This window comes from Ictalurus punctatus, chromosome 18, assembly GCF_001660625.3.
Source record: "Ictalurus punctatus breed USDA103 chromosome 18, Coco_2.0, whole genome shotgun sequence".
Classification (NCBI taxonomy): domain Eukaryota; kingdom Metazoa; phylum Chordata; class Actinopteri; order Siluriformes; family Ictaluridae; genus Ictalurus; species Ictalurus punctatus.
The window spans coordinates 8,571,738-8,593,298 of record NC_030433.2 but is presented as its reverse complement, the minus strand read 5'-3'; the positions used below and the strand labels follow the sequence as shown (position 1 = coordinate 8,593,298).

Here is a 21,561-nt window from a genome sequence, read left to right as displayed (position 1 = left end):
TATGCATATAGTTTATATACATATATAGTGAAAATACATAAAGTTTTAGGGAAGTACCATCTAGAGCTCATTCTTACAATGTGGCATGCAATCAGTTGTGTGTAAAAGTTTGTGCACCCTTAAGACCAAACAGTCCAGACAGAAGAAAGTCATTTATTTCAACATGACAGTTTTACTACGTTCCACAGACATTCTTTCATAATCAAAATGTAACAAAAACGGTCAAATGTTGTGCATAAGATATTTATGCACTCTTCTAGCTGAATAAATACGTAAACAAATACATTAGACCCTCTCAGTTATAATATTCCAGTTGAAAATAATGTCCATGTCCCTGTTAATAAGCGAACATCCCAGTTTAGTTACATTCTTAAACAGGATGAGCAAATTCCCATGTTGAATTAAAAATTAAGTGTTAAATAAAGACCCACAGAATTGAATTAACTTCTGCAGTTTTGAATTAAGTCTTAGAGCGTAAATTAAATGCATCAGGGTCCCTCGAGTTTTCCTTTTTATGTGGGGAAGCTCTCTCTCTCTCTCTCTCTCTCTCTCTCTCGCTCGCTCTCTCTCTCTCTCTCTCTCTCTCTCGCTCGCTCGCTCGCTCTCAAAAAATAAAAATAAAAACAGAATTGGTATGCAGGTTAGTGTGTTGTAAAGCTTACAGTCGCTCCAATCTGGCAACCCTGAGCATTTTTATTTTTTGTACGAACACTTGGTAAAATCCGAGGAGTCACTGAGGAGCATTTCATCTTTCTTCTCAGCATCTTTTCTCCTCTTCCTCCTCCTCCATCATCACCATCATCATCATCTCTGAGATCCGAGGTGAGTTGTGTGATGTGTGAGGTTTCTCGGGTTTAATTGTGTTTAGGAATGATCTCGGCTCTGTCATTGACTGTCCTCAGCTTCAGCACTGCGGCTTTCACTGAGACACTTTATTTTAACCTGCTTCCTCTCTGGACTGAGCTTCTCACCCAATAAACACTGATGAGTTTTACACCGCTGTGATATTTACACCTTCTCTAAAAATAATTTATGACGTATCTGGTGTAAGTTATAAATCAAGTCGGTCTTGCCTGCACAGTAAAACAAGTTCTGACTTTATGCAGAAAAGGAAAAAAACTTTGTCTTTTATTACAGATTTGATCATATTATTTATTTTGCACATATGTTTCTATTTATTCTCAGTTATATAAATATCCGACGCAGCCTAATTAACTGATGGTAATAATAATTAATGCACTGCAATTAAATGTCCGATTAAAGGTTGCACGAGCTGATGTGTTGAGTTTATGGGCCAATCACGTACTCCGATGCGCACAGTGTTGCCAGATTAGAATTAAATCACCTTACATCCAGGCCGTACTTATCACTATGAGCTGTGTTTAATTCACATCAGATGTAATTTAGTAACAGTGTGCAGTCTCAAGGTTGCCATATTGGATCAGATTAGATTATACCTAGACAAATGTTTTAAACGGCACTCATTGCATTATAAAGCCTGTAACTTTCCTAAATTCCCAAATAAAAGAGAAATAACCCAGGTGACCAATTATTTTTGTGGTCACTTTGCATCCTATTCAGTCATACATTGCCAGAATGTCAACATGAATATGGGTCAATATAAATTATGACTAATTATACCACAGTGTTGGATTCTGATTGGTCGGAAGGTGTCGATCAATTTTCTATAACAGCAGCTCCAGTAGTTCCAGCTGTACTTCAAATCATAGGTTTATTTATATTTAATGCACTCATTCTAATAGGTTATTGTTTCTACAGTAACAGCTTATTCACAGGAACGTGTACGTCGGGCACTCCGCTGATAAACAAATTGCTTGTGTAATCAATAGGTTGAAGCATTCTGTAAGGAGAAATATGTTTCTTTAACATTCATGGAAGGAGTCTCCAGTGTCAGCGCTTTGTAACAGTCGGAGGTAAAGCTGTAACTTGAAGTTTTCAGACATTGTCATGGAAGAGGAGTTTATGCTTCTTTTTGTGGTTTCTTGGTCATATGACAAGCTGAGAATTTTTGTCTTATTAACTTTGAGAGAGCGAATGAAGAGAGGGCTGGTGAAGGACGACTGTTTATAGCTGCTGTAACGAAAGTGAGAACACTCGTAACACTAACTTTCTGTAGCACTCATATAACTATAAATTTATACATAGTATGACATGTTCTTTAATAACTTTTACATTTGTAAAAGTTGGAAAATTGCTGAGGTATAAGAGCAAAAAATCATTTGGGGATGTGCTGTTATAGGAAAATAGTAACTCAGTTTCATCACACCACTCTGTCTCTCAGTGTTTTACCATAACGCACAAACACACTGTTTTATTCCTAAAATACATTTTTAAAGATACACAGGCACCTAATTTTGTCACACATTTTCCACAACCTGGCAACCCTGTCTGATTTTATAATGAATTGCGCAGGATTTTAACTGCAATTAGAAGGGGAACTATATTTAAATCTGGCAACCCGCCACAACTGTCGCAGGTCCGAATATAATACAAATATTATGTTTATGTGAGTTTTATGTCTAATTAACTCATACCTGAGGCTTCATTATGGAGTAACACACACAACCTGTCCGTGTAGAAGTATATACGTGCAATTATTATAAAATCATTATTTTATCTATTTATTTATTTATTTATTTAAATGGGAACAACTTAAATATGGCGGTTTTTTAGCCACAATCCACCGGTATACTTTTACCATTTTTTCCTTATTACCATTAGCTTTTTTTTTTAAATCACTTTATCGATCTACAAGCTTTTATGTAATATGTTATAGTTTCCTTCTAATTATTAAAATAATGTATCAATCAAGATGATTTCACCGACAGATTAAAACTCGGTTCTTTGAGTCAACTCTTCTGGTGAACTCGCATATGTAGTGCAAAAAAAGTCATGAGGTTGAATTAATTATAAGGTAAAGTAACATTTCATTAAATAACACTAGGTATAGTGAGACAAAGATGGATAATCACTGATCAAATATTGTGAACTTTGTCAGGTCTAGAAAAAAATGGCAGTGAGCCGTTTGGGAGTGGAAAGATTCAGATCTTTATAGTGAGCTGAGCCAAATGATCTGACTCACTGAAAAGAATCTGTATTCTTATCATCAGAACACCCTCCACCTCCATCAGATTAATTACTGTTTGGCTGTTATAATCCCGAGTATTTTCATGTTTCACTTTGTGCATTTTGTGAAATTTCCTGTTCTTTATTTTTTTAGCGAGTCGGATCACTCGGCTCAATTCACCAATACGAGACGACTCTTTTGACTCCCAAACGACTCATTGCTTAAATTGACACAGTTGTTGACTTTCTGGTCAATGAAACCTTACTCTTACTCTATGATACTTTGCATTATGTTTGTTATTAAGTCTGTGTAAATAAAGGAAAAAGCAGTTTTCAAATACAGTAAGCATTTGTGAATATTTGTTTTTAGTTTTATTAAGGAAGAATATGAAGAAGATTTCTGTACTTTTACCCATTTATTCATATATTCACATCTCTAATAAACCAACTATGGTCACAGTTGCATTATTAAATAAACAATGACAACAACAATACTAACAGTTTTTCAGAAATGACTTGAAATGATTCCTTAAAGAGTCGTCTCAAAGAGGGATACTAGGGATGCTAAGGATTGGTGGAAATCCTCCTGAATTACTAGGTGCGTGTGTCTGTGTGTGGGGGAGGAGCATCTGGCTCTCATCATCATCATCACGCTCTCTCTCTCTTTCTCTCTCTCTCTCTCTCTGTGTTTGTGTGTGTGTGTGTGTGTGTGAGAGAGAGAGAGAGAGAGAGAGAGAGTGAGAGAGTGTGTGGGGGGTTTTTTCTGTTCTTCCAGCACTCCTCATGTTTCTGTGAGCAAGAGCGATGGGACTCGGATCGTCCAGCAGATCCGCTGATAGCCAACACAATGAAGACGGTGAGCATTTTTATGATTTAATTCTCTTATAATGAATTCATTATAATCCATTTATTAATCCTTTATTATATTTATTCCATTTATTCAACTTATTTACTCTGGACTGTGTGCATTGGCTTGTACACTGGATGGCTCACAGATAGGATTTTTTTTTTAAAGACAAAATTTATGGAAATGGATTTTTGTTAATCCTTGTTTGGAAAATTAATTGTTGTGTTTCTACAGTGTCTTTCTTAAAGAGGCGTGGCCTCGGTGCCTGTTAGTCCCAGCAATTCAATAAATACAAAATAAATGTAAAACAAAACAAAACAAAACAAAAAAACTCCATTAAACAGCAAACTATAAATCCAAAAGAATATGAAAAATATGGATTTACTGTAAAGAGGAAATTCAGCACTTTAAGTCTTTTTCAGTAATTGAGCTGTCATAACAGCTGGGTTTGGAAGAGTGCTGAGTTTTCCAGCTGGTTTATACCGACAGCTTCTGTAATCGAAAGCGTTCAGAAATAAATTCACATCCAAAAAAAAAAATCGAAATTTATCACTGATTTAAACTGTACATTTGCCAAAAAGTAGATGAACTCAATAACACTTCCAAATGTGGTTAAACTAGAGATATTTCCACCTCTGAGTACTTTTAAACGTCTTGTAAGTGTTTTTCTTGATTTTACTCTTACTAATTGTTTTCTATGAGTATTGTTTTTTGTGGTTATCTCCATGTGAAACTCACACAATGGTTTGGATAGGATCTTCCTGGTTAAATAAAGGATAAATAAATAAATAAATAAATAAATGAATGAATGAATGAATGAATGAAATAAAGCTGATTAAACAGTAGCGTGTTTAACCTTAACAAATAGTTCAGCTAACATTTAAAAAAATGTTTTAATCACTCCAATAAGTTTAGGGTACATGTATAATTTTATACATATATAAAATATAAAGCAATGTATTATTAGTTAAGCTGGGTGATATGATGATATACTATTGAAATCGTGATCCATTATGACAGAATAATAATACTTTTCTGAGATATCTTAGTATCACAATATCTTTTTCTGTTTTTTTAATAACAATTATACAAAGCTGCTTATTTAACGTTCCGATTATGTTCTGTAGACAATAAATAAAAGTATATCTATCACAGGTTCTTAATGGCAAGACATCACTAGTAGTATAAACTCATAAACTATATATACAGTGTAAATAAAACATATAAATAAAAAAGGTTCAACTTCACCATATCAACCGTGACGCATTTTCTAAATCCGTTTACATTGAGCATCTGCAGTACACGTCCCTGTGAATGAGCTGTTGCAATAGAAACGATAACGTATCAGAAAGAGCGTGATAATATAAAGCTGCGCTACTGTCAGAGCTGCTGTTATAGAAAACTAATCAACACCTTCTGACCAATCACAATCCAGAACTCAGCAGTGCTGTGGAATATATACAAAGATAGCTCACAAGGAAATGATAAGAAAACATTAAAATATGAAAATATGGTGTGTGTGTGTGTGTGTGTGTGTGTGTGTGTGTGTGTTCACCATACAGAAATCTTTTTCTAAATTCTTCTTTGCAGTCAACTTTGACCACTTCCAGATACTGAGAGCTATTGGAAAGGGCAGCTTTGGAAAGGTAAGACTTCTTGTGTGGATTACGTCTGGTTTATCTTTATGTATCCATCCTGGCCTGAACATTCTGACTGTACATTAACACATAAAAATGGGAATTTAATTATGATTATCAGACTCAAAAAGAACTGGACCTGTTCATTTCTACCACGTTTCCACTATATCGAAACATCTTGATTATCACCGTGTAAAGACGAACACCGATCAGAAATTCATTCGGTTTTGCTGTAACGCTCGAAGTGACTTTATGTGCTCTAACGAACCTGACCGATAGTTTTTAGAAATCATATTTAGAACGCAGAGCTGCTTTTTTTTTGGTTTTTCAGGTGTGTATCGTGCAGAAAAAGGACACTAAGAAGATGTACGCCATGAAGTACATGAACAAGCTCAAGTGTGTGGAGCGAAACGAAGTGCGAAACGTCTTCAAAGAGCTTCAGATCATGCAGAACCTGGAGCATCCATTCCTCGTGAACTTCTGGTGAGTACTACTTCAATGCTTTTTAAACTCAGAGCTTCATCACACGCCTCACGTACAGGATACAGGATACAAACCCAAACGGTGCGTTCTTATTGAATAAAAACATGTACACGTGTTGAACAAAATAAGAAAATTCAACAGATCAGATTATATAAAAAGCACAGGCCTTCAGTCTTTTTTGTAGCTGTGATTTATGTTTATAGCTTAACCTTCTTTCTTTGAATTGCTATGCGATGAGTCTGGACTTTATTCAGAAGCCTCACTTAAAAAAAAAAAAAAAAAAAAAAAGCCAGCAAAGTCGTTAAAACCCAATGGAGAGTTTTACAGCTATGGAGAGGAGAGCAGCACATCATTCTTTGCTGCGCTAGTGCAATGTCTAAATCACTCGCGCTTGATTGATGTCGGTCTTTCAATTACGGGTTTAAGGACAATAAGCAGAATCGTCTGGGCAAGCGGAGAAAAATGGCCTCTTTAGTTGAACAGGAAGGAGCTTTCCAGCCTAATGTATAAGAAAGATCTGTCGATGCTAATGCACTTAGCAGCACAAGATGTTCTAATGAACTCACATGGCTTCGGTTCACCATCACGGCACTGGCGATATATCACGATAATATATACATTTATATTGATATATATTAGGAGTCAGTTTCTAGTTTCGCTCTTTATAAGTAGCAGGATGCCTTGAAAGCTAGCATGGATGGTAGCACTACAATATATCGATATAACTTCAGCATCATTATAAATGATGTCGCACAACACTTTTCTGAGCTATCACAGGTATCATGTGTATTTTATTTATAATGACTGCAAGCTGTGATTGGAATTAGAAGGTTAGATGTTAATCTCTTGTACTGAATCACAGTTTTCTACAGATTTTCTTATATTCGTCCTCCTTTTCCTTTAAATACATTTTGTAGACAAAACGTTGCCCACCCCAGACGGCACAAGGTATATGTACATGGTAATAAAACATCAAAATATCAGAAATTAATATTTGACATTTTTATATGAGTTAACTGTCTGGAAAAAGGTGCCATTAACTCCTTTATAGACCTCTTACATGACACGGCTTTCTTTATATTTCTTTTATTAAGACTTAAGTTTAATTAGTGTGGGTTTATTCGGGATTTATTAAGATCGGCACCTTTGTAATTATAAAAATTATACCAACTGACACACATCCTATAATATAATTACATCAGGGCAAAAATATTTCTGGTTTCTTTTGAACTTTGGGAGGACCTGCTGTGATCTCACACACTCCACTCTGATATTATTGACTTTGTATGCTAGTTAGCTATTACTATTAGCCATTTGCGGTATAAATATATACTCTACACTCTGTTACAGTAATGTAAAACTTTAATAAATATTCCAAAGCTAAATAAAAATCCTATTTGGTCAAGAATTGTGCTGCTCAGAGGCTGTTGAGCTGTGTGTCCGCAGGTTGATTTGTGTGATATTAGCTTGGGGAAGGAAATCTCCTTCTTTAGATAAGCAGGTTTTCCAGCATGAGTTTGAATTTGGGCTCAGAAGTGTCATCCATCATCCTGCTCCAACTGAACTCAGCAAATCTCTGTCTCAGGTAAAGTGCCAATCCACTAATCAGCATCGATTTTACACCCTCAGTGTGTGCCGACGCACCTCCCCGTCCTCTTATATGCCCTCAAGAACATATTAGAGAGCATATTACATGTATAAAAAAAAAAAAAAAAAACAATGTCTGATATTTTGCACATGGTCCAGTTCTGATAAATATTGATGCGGTGGGATTCAGTCTCTTTACAACTCCATGTGTTTAATTGATGTGTACGTTGTCATTGTCGTTGTTATCGTCATTTGGAATTTTCAGGAGGACTGACAGAACATCTTCAGTGTCACGAATCGTGACGGAGCAGAGATAGGACGGATGCAAGTGCTGGATGAACAGTTGTTTATTTGAAAGACAGACAGGCAGACAAATCCAAAATGTGATCCAAAACGTAATCCACAAACATGCAAGAGGTCAGGCGATTGGCAAACAGGCATACACGGGGCAAGGCAGGAATCTAGGTCGATAAACAAAACAAGAAACAAACTATGACGAGGGACTGGAAGCGGATAATCCAGCGCGAACTAACTCTAAACATGGACCGTGACTATGACTATGACACGGGCTAAACTAACTATAAACATTTAATCTTCCGCCTTGTGTGCTGGGAGGCGCGTGGTATATATGCGGACATAATCAGCGTCTAAACCGCTAGCAGCTGAGAGCAATTCAGACCCACGTGAAATCCCAGCCAATGACAGAACAGGGAGGAGACAGAAACATAAACAAAACACACGTGTCCAGATGTCATTACAGTCAACAACGGAAAAGCAGGTGCTCGCGCATTTGCGCTCGGAGCACGCTGCTTCAAGGGGGAATCATGACAGAACCCCCCCCCAAAGGCACTCACCCCGGAGTGCCATGAGTCATCCCACTTCATTGGCGGCCCCGGCCCCCTGGGCTGAATGTCCCAAGCAGAGCCAGGAAAGTGCACGGTGTTCTTGGCAGCGCAGGGAAGCGGAGCGACGTCCTCGGCGTAGCAGGGAAGCAGAGCGACATCCACAGCCGGGCAGGCAGGCTGTGCAAAGTCCTCGGCGGAGCATGAAGGCAAAGCGACGACCACAGCAGGGCAGGCGGGCTGAGCAAAGTCCTCGGCGGAGCATGAAGGCAGAGCGACGTCCTCGGCGGAGCATGAAGGCAGAGCGACGTCCACAGCCGGGCAGGCAGGCTGAGCGAAGTCCTCGGCGGAGCATGAAGGCAGAGCGACGACCACAGCAGGGCAGGCGGGCTGAACGACATCCTCAGCTGAACAGGCGGGCTGAGCGACGACCTCAGCTGAACAGGCGGGCTGAGCGATGACCTCAGCTGAACAGGCGGGCTGAGCGACGACCTCAGCTGAACAGGCGGGCTGAGCGACGACCTCAGCTGAACAGGCGGGCTGAGCGACGTCCTCAGCTGAACAGGGAGGCTGAGCGACGTCCTCAGCTGAACAGGGAGGCTGAGCGACGTCCTCAGCTGAACAGGGAGGCTGAGCGACGTCCACAGCTGAACAGGGAGGCTGAGCGACGTCCACAGCTGAACAGGGAGGCTGAGGCTCTGAGGTCACCAGGTGAACCTTGGGCATGGGCGGAGCTTGGCTGGCCGTGTCAGCAGACTCGTTGCGCAGGCGGAGCTTGGCTGGCCATGTCAGCAGACTCGGGCGCGGGCGGAGCTTGGCTGGCCGTGTCAGCAGACTCGGGCGCGGGCGGAGCTTGGCTGGCCGTGTCAGCAGACTCGGGCGCGGGCGGAGCTTGACTGGCCATGTCAGCAGACTGGGGCGCAGGCGGAGCTTGGCTGGCCGTGTCAGCAGACTGGGGCGTGAGCCGAACTTGGCTGTGCGTGTCAGCAGACTGGGGCACGAGCAGAACTTGGCTGTGCATGTCAGTAGTCTTGGCCGTGGGCTGAACTGGGGCGACCGGGTCGGTAGACTTGGGCGTGAGCAGCATTCGGTCATTAGGCTGAGATATTAGCAGAGCTTGGTCAACTGGATCAGCAGACTGTGGCGTGCGCAGAGCTTGGCGGGGCGTGTCAGCAGACTGTGGCGTGCGCAGAGCTTGGCAGGGCGTGTCAGCAGTCTGTGGCGTGAGCAGAGCTTGGCGGGGCGTGTCAGCAGCCTGTGGCGTGAGCAGAGCTTGGTCAACTGGATCAGCAGGCTTGAACGTGAGCTCAGGGACATGAGGCTTGACTTGGACCTCAGGGACGTGAGGCTTGACTTGGACGTCAGAGCCTGGAGGCTTGGCTTGGACGTCAGAGCCTGGAGGCTTGGCTTGGATGTCAGAGCCTGGAGGCTTGGCTTGGACGTCAGAGCCTGGAGGCTTGACTTCGGCTTCAGAGCCTGGAGGCTTGACTTCGGCTTCAGAGCCTGGAGGCTTGGCTTGGGCTTCAGAGCCTGGAGGCTTGACTTGGGCTTCAGAGCCTGGAGGCTTGACCTGGGCTTCAGGGACTGGAGGCTTGACCTGGGCTTCAGGGACTGGAGGCTTGACCTGGATCTCAGGGACTGGAGGCTTGACCTGGATCTCAGGGACTGGAGGCTTGACCTGGATCTCAGGGACTGGGGGCTTGACCTGGATCTCAGGGACTGGGGGCTTGACCTGGATCTCAGGGACTGGAGGCTTGACCTGGATCTCAGGGACTGGGGGCTTGACCTGGATCTCAGGGACTGGGGGCTTGACCTGGATCTCAGGGACTTGAGACTTGACTTGAATTTCAGAGTTGAGCTCTGCATGAAGTTGCCTGTAGTAGTAGGTAAACGGCAGGGCAGGTTCGCCTGCCAGACTTACCCCCCTGAGAAGTTGTTCTAGCTCGTCCTTCGCCTCCGGACTCCCGAATCGCACCATGAATTCCCCCACAAACTGTTCTACACCGTCCAGGTTCCTACAGTGCTTATCCAGTTTGAGCTGCACCCATTGACGGGCCGGTCCAAAGAACCGGGACCACATGAATCGAAGCCATTGCTTCTCCTCTGGCTTAGGGTCTAACAGGCTGGCGAAATAGTATTGACAGTCTACCAGAAAATATTCAGGGGCACCGAAAAATCCGTCAAATGGATCAGGAAGCTCCATAAATGTCCATTGTGGGAAGTGGACGGAGTCCATAGCGGGGACGGTTGGCGTCGACTTCCGGGTTCTGCGTCTCCTCCGTTCTCCTGCTGCATCCATGCTTTGTCGGAAGATTCTGTCACAAATCGTGACGGAGCAGAGATAGGACGGATGCAAGTGCTAGATGAACAGTTGTTTATTTGAAAGACAGACAGGCAGACAAATCCAAAATGTGATCCAAAACGTAATCCACAAACATGCAAGAGGTCAGGCGATTGGCAAACAGGCATACACGGGGCAAGGCAGGAATCTAGGTCGATAAACAAAACAAGAAACAAACTATGACGAGGGACTGGAAGCGGATAATCCAGCGCGAACTGACCATGACCATGACCATGACACGGGCTAAACTAACTATAAACATTTAATCTTCCGCCTTGTGTGCTGGGAGGCGCGTGGTATATATGCGGACATAATCAGCGTCTAAACCGGTAGCAGCTGTGAGCAATTCAGACCCACGTGAAATAACAGCCAATGACAGAACAGGGAGGAGACAGAAACATAAACAAAACACACGTGTCCAGATGTCATTACAGTCAACAACGGAAAAGCAGGTGCTCGCGCATTCGCGCTTGGAGCACGCTGCTTCAAGGGGGAATCATGACATTCAGACTGAGATGTGTGTGATCGTAGTGTTCCTGTCATCTCGTTAGCTTCTGTAGACCAAACTGGGTTACTTCACTGCCAGCAATAAATAATAAAAACGCCTGCGAGTGAGTCGGAGCAACCTGTCAGAAGCACTAAACAATTTATTCTCACGCTTATATTTATATGACGTTTACTGTACCGATGAGGTCACTTTGGTGTCGTCTTCAAGCATCATTCATCTGTAGATGATAGAATTAGTGAGAATAGATACAGACAGATAAAACTGTGGATGTGATGATGTAACGGTGAACTTTTTTCTTTCTCCTTACATGATTATTGGGATCAAATCCATGTGAACAGTTTAAATCCAATATAAGGTATGCTGTTTACACGCACATGTGAATGTGGTGCTCGTAAAACCCATGACATTTCTTTTCCTCCATGAGAAATAATCTCTCTCTCTCTCTCTCTCTCTCACACACACACACATACACACACACACACTCTGCTCGATCTCACAGGGTCAGAGAGAGTGTGTGAGGTGCCGGTAGGATTGAAGCAGAGACGTGATAGTAATTGTTTTCCCATGTTTCCCTTTCTCTCTTTCTCTCTCTCTCTTTCTCTCTCTGTCTCTCTCTTTCTCTCTCTGTCTCTCTCTCTCTAAGATGTCACCGTACACTCTGTTTCTCAGACATTTTTGTTTATTAATATTTATAATACACTGGATATTCCCTTTCATTTCCCCCATTTATTCTTGGAGCTCTTTTCTCTTTTTTTCCCCAAGTGAATTTCAAATAACGAGATGATTTTGGAGTGAGCAGCAGAAATTTAATCATGATGTCATTACCGTGACATGACATTAGTCCTTGTTTTGTTTTTAAAAGCTGTAAAATCATATTATAACCCGGGTTATGTTTGGCTCTCGATGGTGATGTACTAATGCACAACCGTTCCATCTCCATATTAAACACAGACTGCTGACCAGAGGAGGAACGTTTGTTCCAAATGAGGAATCATTTCCTCTCTGCTGTCGCCTTGGCTGACTCATTACTGGCCTCGACACAGATTTCTATAATGCAGCATTGTGACTGTTTGATTGAGAAGATTGAGAATAAAAAAATAAGAGTAATTAATGGTGGATCCATCAGACCCTGTACAGACTTGCAACCTGTTTCCTAATTACCCGAAACGTCATGGAGGGGAAATTACCTCGGGATTCACCCCAATCGCAGTAAACAAAATAAAAACAGGGGTTTTCCCCCTTGAAACCTTGAACCTATGACACCACACTTGTTATGTTCCCAGAAGAGCCTGATCTCCATTTGTCTCTCTCTGTCTAATAACAGCAACAACAACTGCAATAATAATAAAATAAATTTTTTGTTATTCTTCTAATTATGAAAATTTTTATGATTATTATTAGCAATAAAACCAAGGTAAAAGTAAAGTAGCTATATATTATATATATAATATAACCAAAGGCACAGTATTTAGGTGAATACATGAATCAAAAGAACACACCGACAGCATTAATCCGAGGCGAATGCTTTACTGCAGCCCACTGTGTAAACTCAAACATGCCCTCAATTAATCATAGCAAGAACTTTCAGCGAAGCTGAGCCATTTAAAAGCACAGCTAAACTGATTTTTATTGATCCCATTTAAATGGCTTGGATGGACTCAACAAGAGAAACATGTTAGCAGGTCCAATCATTGGAATATTGGAAATGAATCTCTGGAATTGTGGTGGGTTTGGAAAACTGGAACATTGGGATATTGGAAATGAATCTCTGGAATCATGGTGGGTTTGGAAAACTGGAAGCTTGGGATACTGTAAATTAATCTCTGGAATCATGGTGGCTTTGGAACACTGGAAGCTTGGGATATTGGAAATGAATCTCTGGAATCATGGTGGCTTTGGAACACTGGTACGTTGGGATATTGGAAATGAATCTTTGGAATCATGGTGAGTTTGTAAAACTGGAACGTTGGGATATTGGAAATGAATCTCTGGAATTGTGGTGGGTTTGGAAAACTGGAAGCTTGGAATAGTGGAAATGAATCTCTGGAATCTTTGGTGGGTGGCAGTGGAAGGGGGAGGAACTCTTCAATCCTGGGACAATCCTAGGACTCCTGTGACAATCCTAGGAACACAGGAACTCTAGATCGTAGCTCACACATTAAAGATTTCTTTCTTCGTTTACTGATCCAAGTGTAAGGAGAGAAGAATGTTCCATCCATCCATACATCCATCTTCTACCGCTTACTCCTTCTTCAGGGTCGTGGGGGAACCTGGAGCCAATCCCAGGGAGCATCAGGCACAAGGCAGGGTACACCCCGGACAAGGTGCCAGTCCACCGCAGGGCACAATCACATACACACACACACCCATTCATACACTACGGACACTTTAGACACACCAATCAGCCTACCATGCATGACTTTGGACTGGGGGAGGAAACCAGAGTACCCGGAGGAAACCCCCGCAGCACGGGGAGAACATGCAGACTCCGCACACACATGGCCCCGGCAGGAATCGAACCTCGGACCCTGGAGGTGTGAGGCGAACGTGCTAACCACTAAGCCACCAGGTTAAGGAGTCAAATTTCATTTCGCATCTAAAAAAACCCCCCAAGTGTGAAGCGATCAATGTTTATCCTTTCTGTTTTGCTCGGGTCGGAGTCTTATCTGCGCAGCTCATGTTTACACTATATTGGTTTTACCTCTAATGAGACTGCCTGGTAAGTAGTGAATGCAAGCAGGGGATAAGAATTGCTCTTTTTTGTTCTTTCTTTGTCTGTAAATCAGGTACTCTTTTCAGGATGAGGAGGACATGTTCATGGTGGTTGATCTTCTGTTAGGAGGAGACCTGCGCTATCATCTTCAACAGAATGTACATTTTTCCGAGAGCACTGTGAAACTTTACATCTGCGAACTCGCCTTGGCACTGAACTACCTGCGCAACAAACACATCATACACAGGTAAAGCTCATTAACATCCACCTGTATATGTGTCATAATCTACACTGTGTCATCATGTTTACACCTACAAACCTTTAAATAGGTTACTGTAGTTGAAGCCAGATATACATCAACATAAAACAACACAATTTCAGCTAACTTACCCGCAGCTAAACTTATACACCGCCACCTATATTCGCAAACAACTCTAACACAGTCATATTTCAACTATGATTCAGTTAGTCAGTGACTCAGTCAATCAGTGACTCAGTCAATCAGTGACTCAGTGATTCAGTCAGTCAGTGATTCAGTCAGTTATTCAGTCAGTCACTCAGTCAGTCAGTGACTCAGTGATTCAGTCAGTGATTCAGTCAGTTAATGCGACAGTCAGTTATTCAGTCAGTCGCTCAGTCAGTCAGTGACTCGGTAATTCAGTCAGTGATTCAGTTGTTTAGTGATTCAGTCAGTCATTCAATCAGTCAGTGACTCCATGATTCAGTCAGTGATTCAGTGATTCAGTCAATCAGTGACTCAGTCAGTCAGTGACTCAGCCAGTCAATGATTCAGTCAGTCAGTTAGTGATTCAGTCAGTCAGTCAGTCATTCAGTCAGGCAGTGATTCAGTCAGTCATTCAATCAGTCAGTGATTCAGTCAGTCATTCAGTCGGTGACTCCATGATTCAGTCAGTGATTCAGTCACTCACTGATTCAGTGATTTGGTCAATCAGTGACTCAGTCAGTCAGTCATTCAGTCAGTCAGGTATTCAGCGACTCAGTGATTCAGTCACTCAATGATTCAGTGACTCAGTCAGTCAGGGATTCAGTCAGTCAGTTAGTGATTCAGTCAGTCATTCAGTGACTCAGTTAGACATTCAGTCAGTCAGTGAATCAGTCAGTTAGTGATTCAGTCGGTCACTCAGTGATTCAATCAGTTATTCAGTCAGGCAGTGACTCAGTTAGACATTCAGTCAGTCAGTGACTCAGTCAGTTAGTGATTCAGTCAGTCACTCAGTGATTCAATCAGTTATTCAGTCAGTCAGTGATTTAGTCGGTCAGTCAGTGATTCAATCAGTGATTCAGTCAGTCAGTGATTCAGTCAGTCAGTGATTCAGTCAGTGATTCAGTCAGTCAGAGATTCAGCCAGTCAATCAGTCAGACAGTCATTCAGTCACACAAAAACTATACAGATGCACAACAATGCAGCAATGAGTCATTTGGAATTCGATTAATTCCAGTCAATCATTTTACACAATGATTTTTAGAATATCTTCAGTCGAGAGAAACCCCCAAAAACGACTGACACTGAGAGTATATTATGTCTCAGCTGAAGTACATCCATCAAGCTAGCAAATAAATAACCTTTCACCCTCTGAGGCAATGTTGGATACACTTCCCCCCCCCAAAAAAAGGGAAAAAAATGAACTGAGGTGTTTCCATCTCTCATTTCTGAAGTCATTTGCATTGATGGAAGACAGTGAAATTGTGAAAGTGTACAGATGTGTTGGCATTAGTGCGGTATTGCAGGTGCTGATATGGATTCTGATTTTAAAATAATGAAAGTTTCCACAGTTGATTAGAATTGGCGGAAGGGAAAGATTGAAATGTGACCCTGTCATTCTCACATCATCTGTATGTAAATATACTGCATGGAAATTCTCACCAGATAATGGCAAAGCCTGAGCTTCTCAGGGACGTACCGAGGACCTTTGGACGTGATATCCGTATATCTGTGTGTGTGTGTGTGTCTGTGTGTTTTCAGAATTTATTTCCACTTTACTGTATTAAGCTTGAATGCTAAATTCTTGCAAGATATATAATTGTTTAATGGCAGCTAGTGTATAAACCTTTATAAGACTATTATATATACCGTATTTATCCCACAGCGCTGTCAAATTCTGGATTGTGATTGGTCAGAAGATGTTGATTAATTGTCTATAACAGCAGCTCTGACAGTAGCGCAGCTGCAAATCACAGGTTTATATTAATGCGCTCGATCTAATACATTATCTTTGCTGTGGTGTAAGAGGAATAAAACACGTTGGGACGTTATAGAAAATAATCAACTTCAGAGTGGAAGCAGTAACTCGGCTTCATCACACACACATAGAGTGTTTATTACTTACGTTTCGGTTACAGGTTTATGTTTCTTTACATTGTGTCGCTTCTAAATGCTGAAATTTGTGTAGTGTTTATTAATAAGGGATAAAACACCTTGTGTGTTTGTTTAATTATTAACACAAGACCGCTGCTATATTAATGCAATCTTCAGCTCTTCAAATAAATACAAAACAGCATGTGGGCTGAAAGAAAAGCACTGGCACAAGAGCATGGCTAAGCACCATCCACATCAGAACCAGGTTCCTGTAGCAAACACTCGTGTAAATAATTACACCTGAAAAAACTGCTTGCTGTTGCATTATGAATTGCCGTGCAGTAATACTCTGAGATCAATTTATTAGACAGAAATGAACACTAATGAAGATAAGATGTCGACAATTCATCTTAGAACTGTAGTTAGCGAGAAGTTAGAAATTAGAAATGAATTTGCAACGACTCTGTAATGAAGCTGTAGATTTTATAGAAACGTTTATTGTAAAATCGTCCCGTCTGTGTTTCCGTCCTCTCAGTGTAAATAATCCAGGTGGGATTCGAGCCCCAAAGCCCTCGCAGTGCTCAGGGATCAGGAGGTGGGAATAAGTGATGTCACTGACATCACATTTCTCTTTTTACATTCACAAACAGAATTTTTCATCACTTTTTTTTGTTCCAAATTCGCTCCACATTTGCCCATCTCTTATTAAAAATGGAATAAAAGAAGAGGGTTAAAGTAATGACATGTGAAAGAAGCCCAGCTGCTTCGAGCCGCTCCTTTTCCTCACTGGGGAAACGGAAACACAGGCGGGGGGAGATCACGTTTCAGTGTGTATCTGTGTGTGTGTGTGTGTGTGTGTGCTTCACTCTCCCATCACAAGGGAACGCTTCAGTTATGCAGAATCATGAGAAATCAAACCACAAGCCCCATCTCCAGTTTAATCCGAAGTTTTGTTTTTCTGTAACACAGCAGCAGTTTGACCTCCTCATCTCTCTGAGTTCAGAAACACCAGACAGGTATTATATAACGGGACAGAAACACAAGGGGATAGACAGACGGGGGAGGGTTAGACAGACAGATAGTCAAACAGACATAGAGAGATAGACAGGCAGGCAGATTGATTTAGTTTACTTTAGGTGTTTGAGTTGACTTTACGAGTTTCTCTTTTAGATTTATTTGACAGTTTAAGTGAGCGTAAACTGACAAGCAGACAGACAGACAGGTAGAAATAAAGGTAGTTAACCAGATAACTAGCCAACAGACAGACAAATAAACAGGTAGACAGACAGATAGAAAGGTAGATAAACAGATAGTAGCCAACAGTTAGATAAGACAGACAGACAGACAGTTAGATAGATAGATAGATAGATAGATAGATAGATAGATAGACAGACAGACAGGTAGAAAGAAAGATAGCTAACCAGATAACTAGCCAACAGACAAGCAGTTAAATTGGCAGACATACAGACAGACAGACAGAGAGACAGACAGACAGATAGATAGATAGATAAATAGATAGATAGATAGATAGATAGATAAATTGATAAGTAGCTAACACACAGACATGCAGACATGCAGACATACAGACAGACAGACAGACAGTATATTTTCACACCCCACACGCTTCCCATAACTGTGTATAATGATGAAGCTGCTTCTCAGGAGGAAAGGAGTTGCTGTGAGAATCAGCACTGTCTCATGTTCATTATGCCTTTAATAAGGACGGCTTTTAGCCTTGTCACATTTCTAGATTTTCTAGATTTTTCCTTTTTCAGAATCTTGGCAGAGCTGCTCAGGGGATGAGGGTACAAAAGCCTTAAAACAATGCTGTCTGACCCTCATGTGAGGACGTGGAGCAGTTAAACAGGGACAGAGGAGCTGGAAGATAAAGCTTGGTGTAGTGCCACGTACATCATTCTGCCTACAATCAGCACCGTCTGGGCTCGTGCAGGAAGTGAGCTGTCGCTGTAACCATGTCAGTGTTATTCCGGGAGAAAACACGTTGCTGGATTTTATACGAGTGTCGCAGCAGCGCTCACACGCTGAGATCCTGATCAGAAATTTCTCACACTGACACAATGTTGTCATCCACCACGCTAAACCGGCCGCTGATGTGAGCAAGACTACGATTTTTGTCTGTGACAGCAGCGTCGTGCTGAAACTTGTACAACGTCAAGCTGGCGTAGTCAAGCGGTCCTCCTTCTTCTCTGTGAGAAAACACACCTGTATCAGAGAGGGTTGGGTGTCACACTCCATCTGTTCCCTTTCTCTCAGCGTATGTGGTGTGTAACAGAAGTGTGTAGCGTGTGCATGTGTGTATGTATCAGGTGTGTATTAGGTATCATCTATGATCAGGATCCGTGATGTAATGAGGTCATTAGAAGCAGGTAATTGGTTGTCGGATCGGTGGAGCGAGAGAAGAGCGCTGTATCAGGTTCACACAGGCGGAATAGAGACGAGAGCAAGATGGGCAGTGCGTATGTGTGTGTGTGTGTGTGTGTCCTGATGCTATCACCTGTCGTGCTATTTTATTCATCAGCAGTGGGTCATGGCTCGTCACTGCCCTCTTAATAACTAAAGTGTTTCATGTGAAACTGGTTTCTTCTCCTCCTGATGTCAAACGAAATCATTTAGTCTAAAACTTATTTTAGAATTACAAAACCACTTTTCTTCCTCACACTTGGCTTGGCAAGTGTCATGCTCAGGAGATCATGTCTTAAATTCGGCCTTTTAAAGTGTGCAGATCTCATAATTATGACACGTAATGCGTATTGAAATCTTTAACTGATCTTGAATTGAAATCTTTAGTCCTGCGGATTAATTGAGGCTAATTGAGTCTGAATAACAAAATATTTCAATAATGACTTTGGTTATTAGAAATAAATACTCCGACATGTCTCGTTGAGACTTTACCCCTGTTTTACACTATACGATTTTCATGCCGAAATTGATGTTACAGACAAAAACCACACGGCGTTAAAGGAATTCTCCGGTTGAGATCAGCGGATGAGTTGAGATCAGCGTCTTAGAATGTATACCATGACTCTGTGACCTGTCTGAGTTCTGTGACCCAAGTTCTGTCTTCCTGTCAGTCTTTAGCTACAAATATGGGGGTGACGATGGAGTTAGAGGCCGACTGATTGATTGCTTTTGCCGATTAATCACCACTGATAATATAGCTGGAACTCAGGAAAAAAAAAAAAATCCACAGCTATAGTTTTTCCCGCTTGAGTGACCTCTAGAGGTGAAATAAAAACTCTTACTGACTAATTTTGTCATGTTATTTGAAGTTGTTTTTGATTCATTTTGGACGTATATCTTTTATTCACTTTAAAATTTATTAATAGTTAATTTATTAATACATAATATATATGAATATGTATATATTTATTTCATAGTACAATACATTTTCACAGCATAGTCAGTACTGTTTATTTTTGTAATAAAGTTCAGCGATATTTTACTTTGAGTGTTATGTTTTCATTCAGTATCAATGTTAAAGTTGATTGATGGGTTATCGGCAGGGGGGCAGTACCTTGGTTATCAGTATCAGTATCCGTATGAACAAAAAAAAACTCCTTATTACCTCAAGCTCACTGTGAAGAACGTGTGTGTTTATGCGAGTCCGTTTTCTGCACAAACTAACTTCCAGGTCATCGATGACATAAGCAGGAAATTGTTTTGTCGTTAGAGGATCTTCATCATATAATCTGACCCAAAGAACGCACTTTATCACGTTATAGAATTCAGCACAGGTCTGAAAGGAACACATTTTTTCTTCTTGCATGATTGTTGGTGGATTCATGTGAGCAGCCGACTGCGTCACTCCGCCTCTGAATAACAAAATTATAGACATAGATTATCTAATCCGATTATCTCTGGTGCTCTTGTAATTTTTCCCCCGATGATGAAGACCTTTTTATGGATCTCAGTTTTTCAGGACAGGTTGAAATGTGAGAAAGCACTTCATTTCTGTTATTATATTTATTGCCATCATTTTGAGAAATCACCACAAAGCCATAAAGAGCGTGTGTGTGTGTGTGTGTGTCACCATTAATCAGTGTGTGTTGTGGTTTATTCCAGACACGGAAAACAACAAATCGAAAAACGATAAAGAGACTGAAAAAGGTAAATGAGGCGGAAAGAGGAGAGGAATAAAAAGCACAGTAGAGACAAATTATTTCTTTTTTTTTAAACCCGAGCCAGATGAGAAGTCTGTCCACACAAACACTACATTAACATACTGATTATGAAAAGGCCGTATCCGAAAACGCACAAAGCAATAGTGGCGAGTGTTTTGGCTTCTTCAGACAGCGGCGCTGAGGAAATAACGGTGTTCCCAGTGCATTACTCAGCTGGGTTTACGTCATGCCTTCAGGAGGACGGAGCACTTTCCCCACCCTCACCCGATATCACATTCATATTTCAAACAGCTCTCTTCACCAGATCCTAATCAAAGCTGAAAGTGCCTGTGTTGGAAAACGTCCAGCTCGGAGATGAATTTGGACAGCATAAGTGTTCCCTTTCAGCCCTTCAGTGTTCACGCCATTCTGCAATCAATAAAGTACTCGAACGACTCGCTGACTGAGAAGACGAGGACCCCGAGCACACAACGCAGTAAAGAAAATTTCTGGATATAATTACGCTTGGGTTTTTTTCTGTTTTTTTTTTCAAACCATAACTCTATCTACTACGTTTGATTAATCGAGAAATAGAAAGCTTACTACAAATTCACTTAAAATGGAAGTCTGTGCTTTGCGAATCAACAATTTATCTATTTTTACCTCACAGCGTTGTCGAAATCTGGACTCTGATTGGTCAGATTCATTTTGCTGCACATTGCAGGTTTATATTAACATTAACACGCTTAAATCTGATACATCATCGTTTCTATAGAAACAGATCATTCACAGTGACGTGTACAGTGGACGCTCCGTGAATAAGTGACAATCCTTAATGTGGTGAAGTTTTCTGTAAGGAGATGTTTATTACATGTAATAGTTAAGGAAGGAGTCGCTACTGTCAGTGCTTTGGAGAAGTTAGAGGTAAAGCTGTAACTTTTCCTCTAAAGTTTTCCGACATCTTCAGGACAGAGGAGTTTGTGGTGTCTCAGGTTTCTGTTTTTTTTTGTCTTATTAACTTCAAGAGAGAGAATAAAGAGAGAGAATAGAGAGAGGGAACGAGTGTTTATAGCTGCGA

The 21,561-nt window shown here is 41.2% G+C and overlaps 1 protein-coding gene across 2 annotated transcripts in view; it reads left to right on the top strand.

The window, feature by feature from the left end:
- Nucleotides 1–578: 578 nt before the first annotated feature.
- Nucleotides 579–21,561, top strand: part of stk32a (serine/threonine kinase 32A) — a 35,845-nt gene continuing 14,862 nt past the window's right edge. The window contains exons 1-4 of one of the 2 annotated variants that reach the window (XM_017491831.3): nt 579–3,943; nt 5,525–5,580; nt 5,903–6,054; nt 14,119–14,292. In XM_017491831.3, coding sequence (XP_017347320.1) covers nt 3,892–3,943; nt 5,525–5,580; nt 5,903–6,054; nt 14,119–14,292 — 434 coding nt within the window. In that variant the 5' untranslated portion in view covers nt 579–3,891. The remainder of the gene's footprint in view (nt 3,944–5,524; nt 5,581–5,902; nt 6,055–14,118; nt 14,293–21,561) is intronic. The other variant, XM_017491829.3, reaches the window with a different exon arrangement.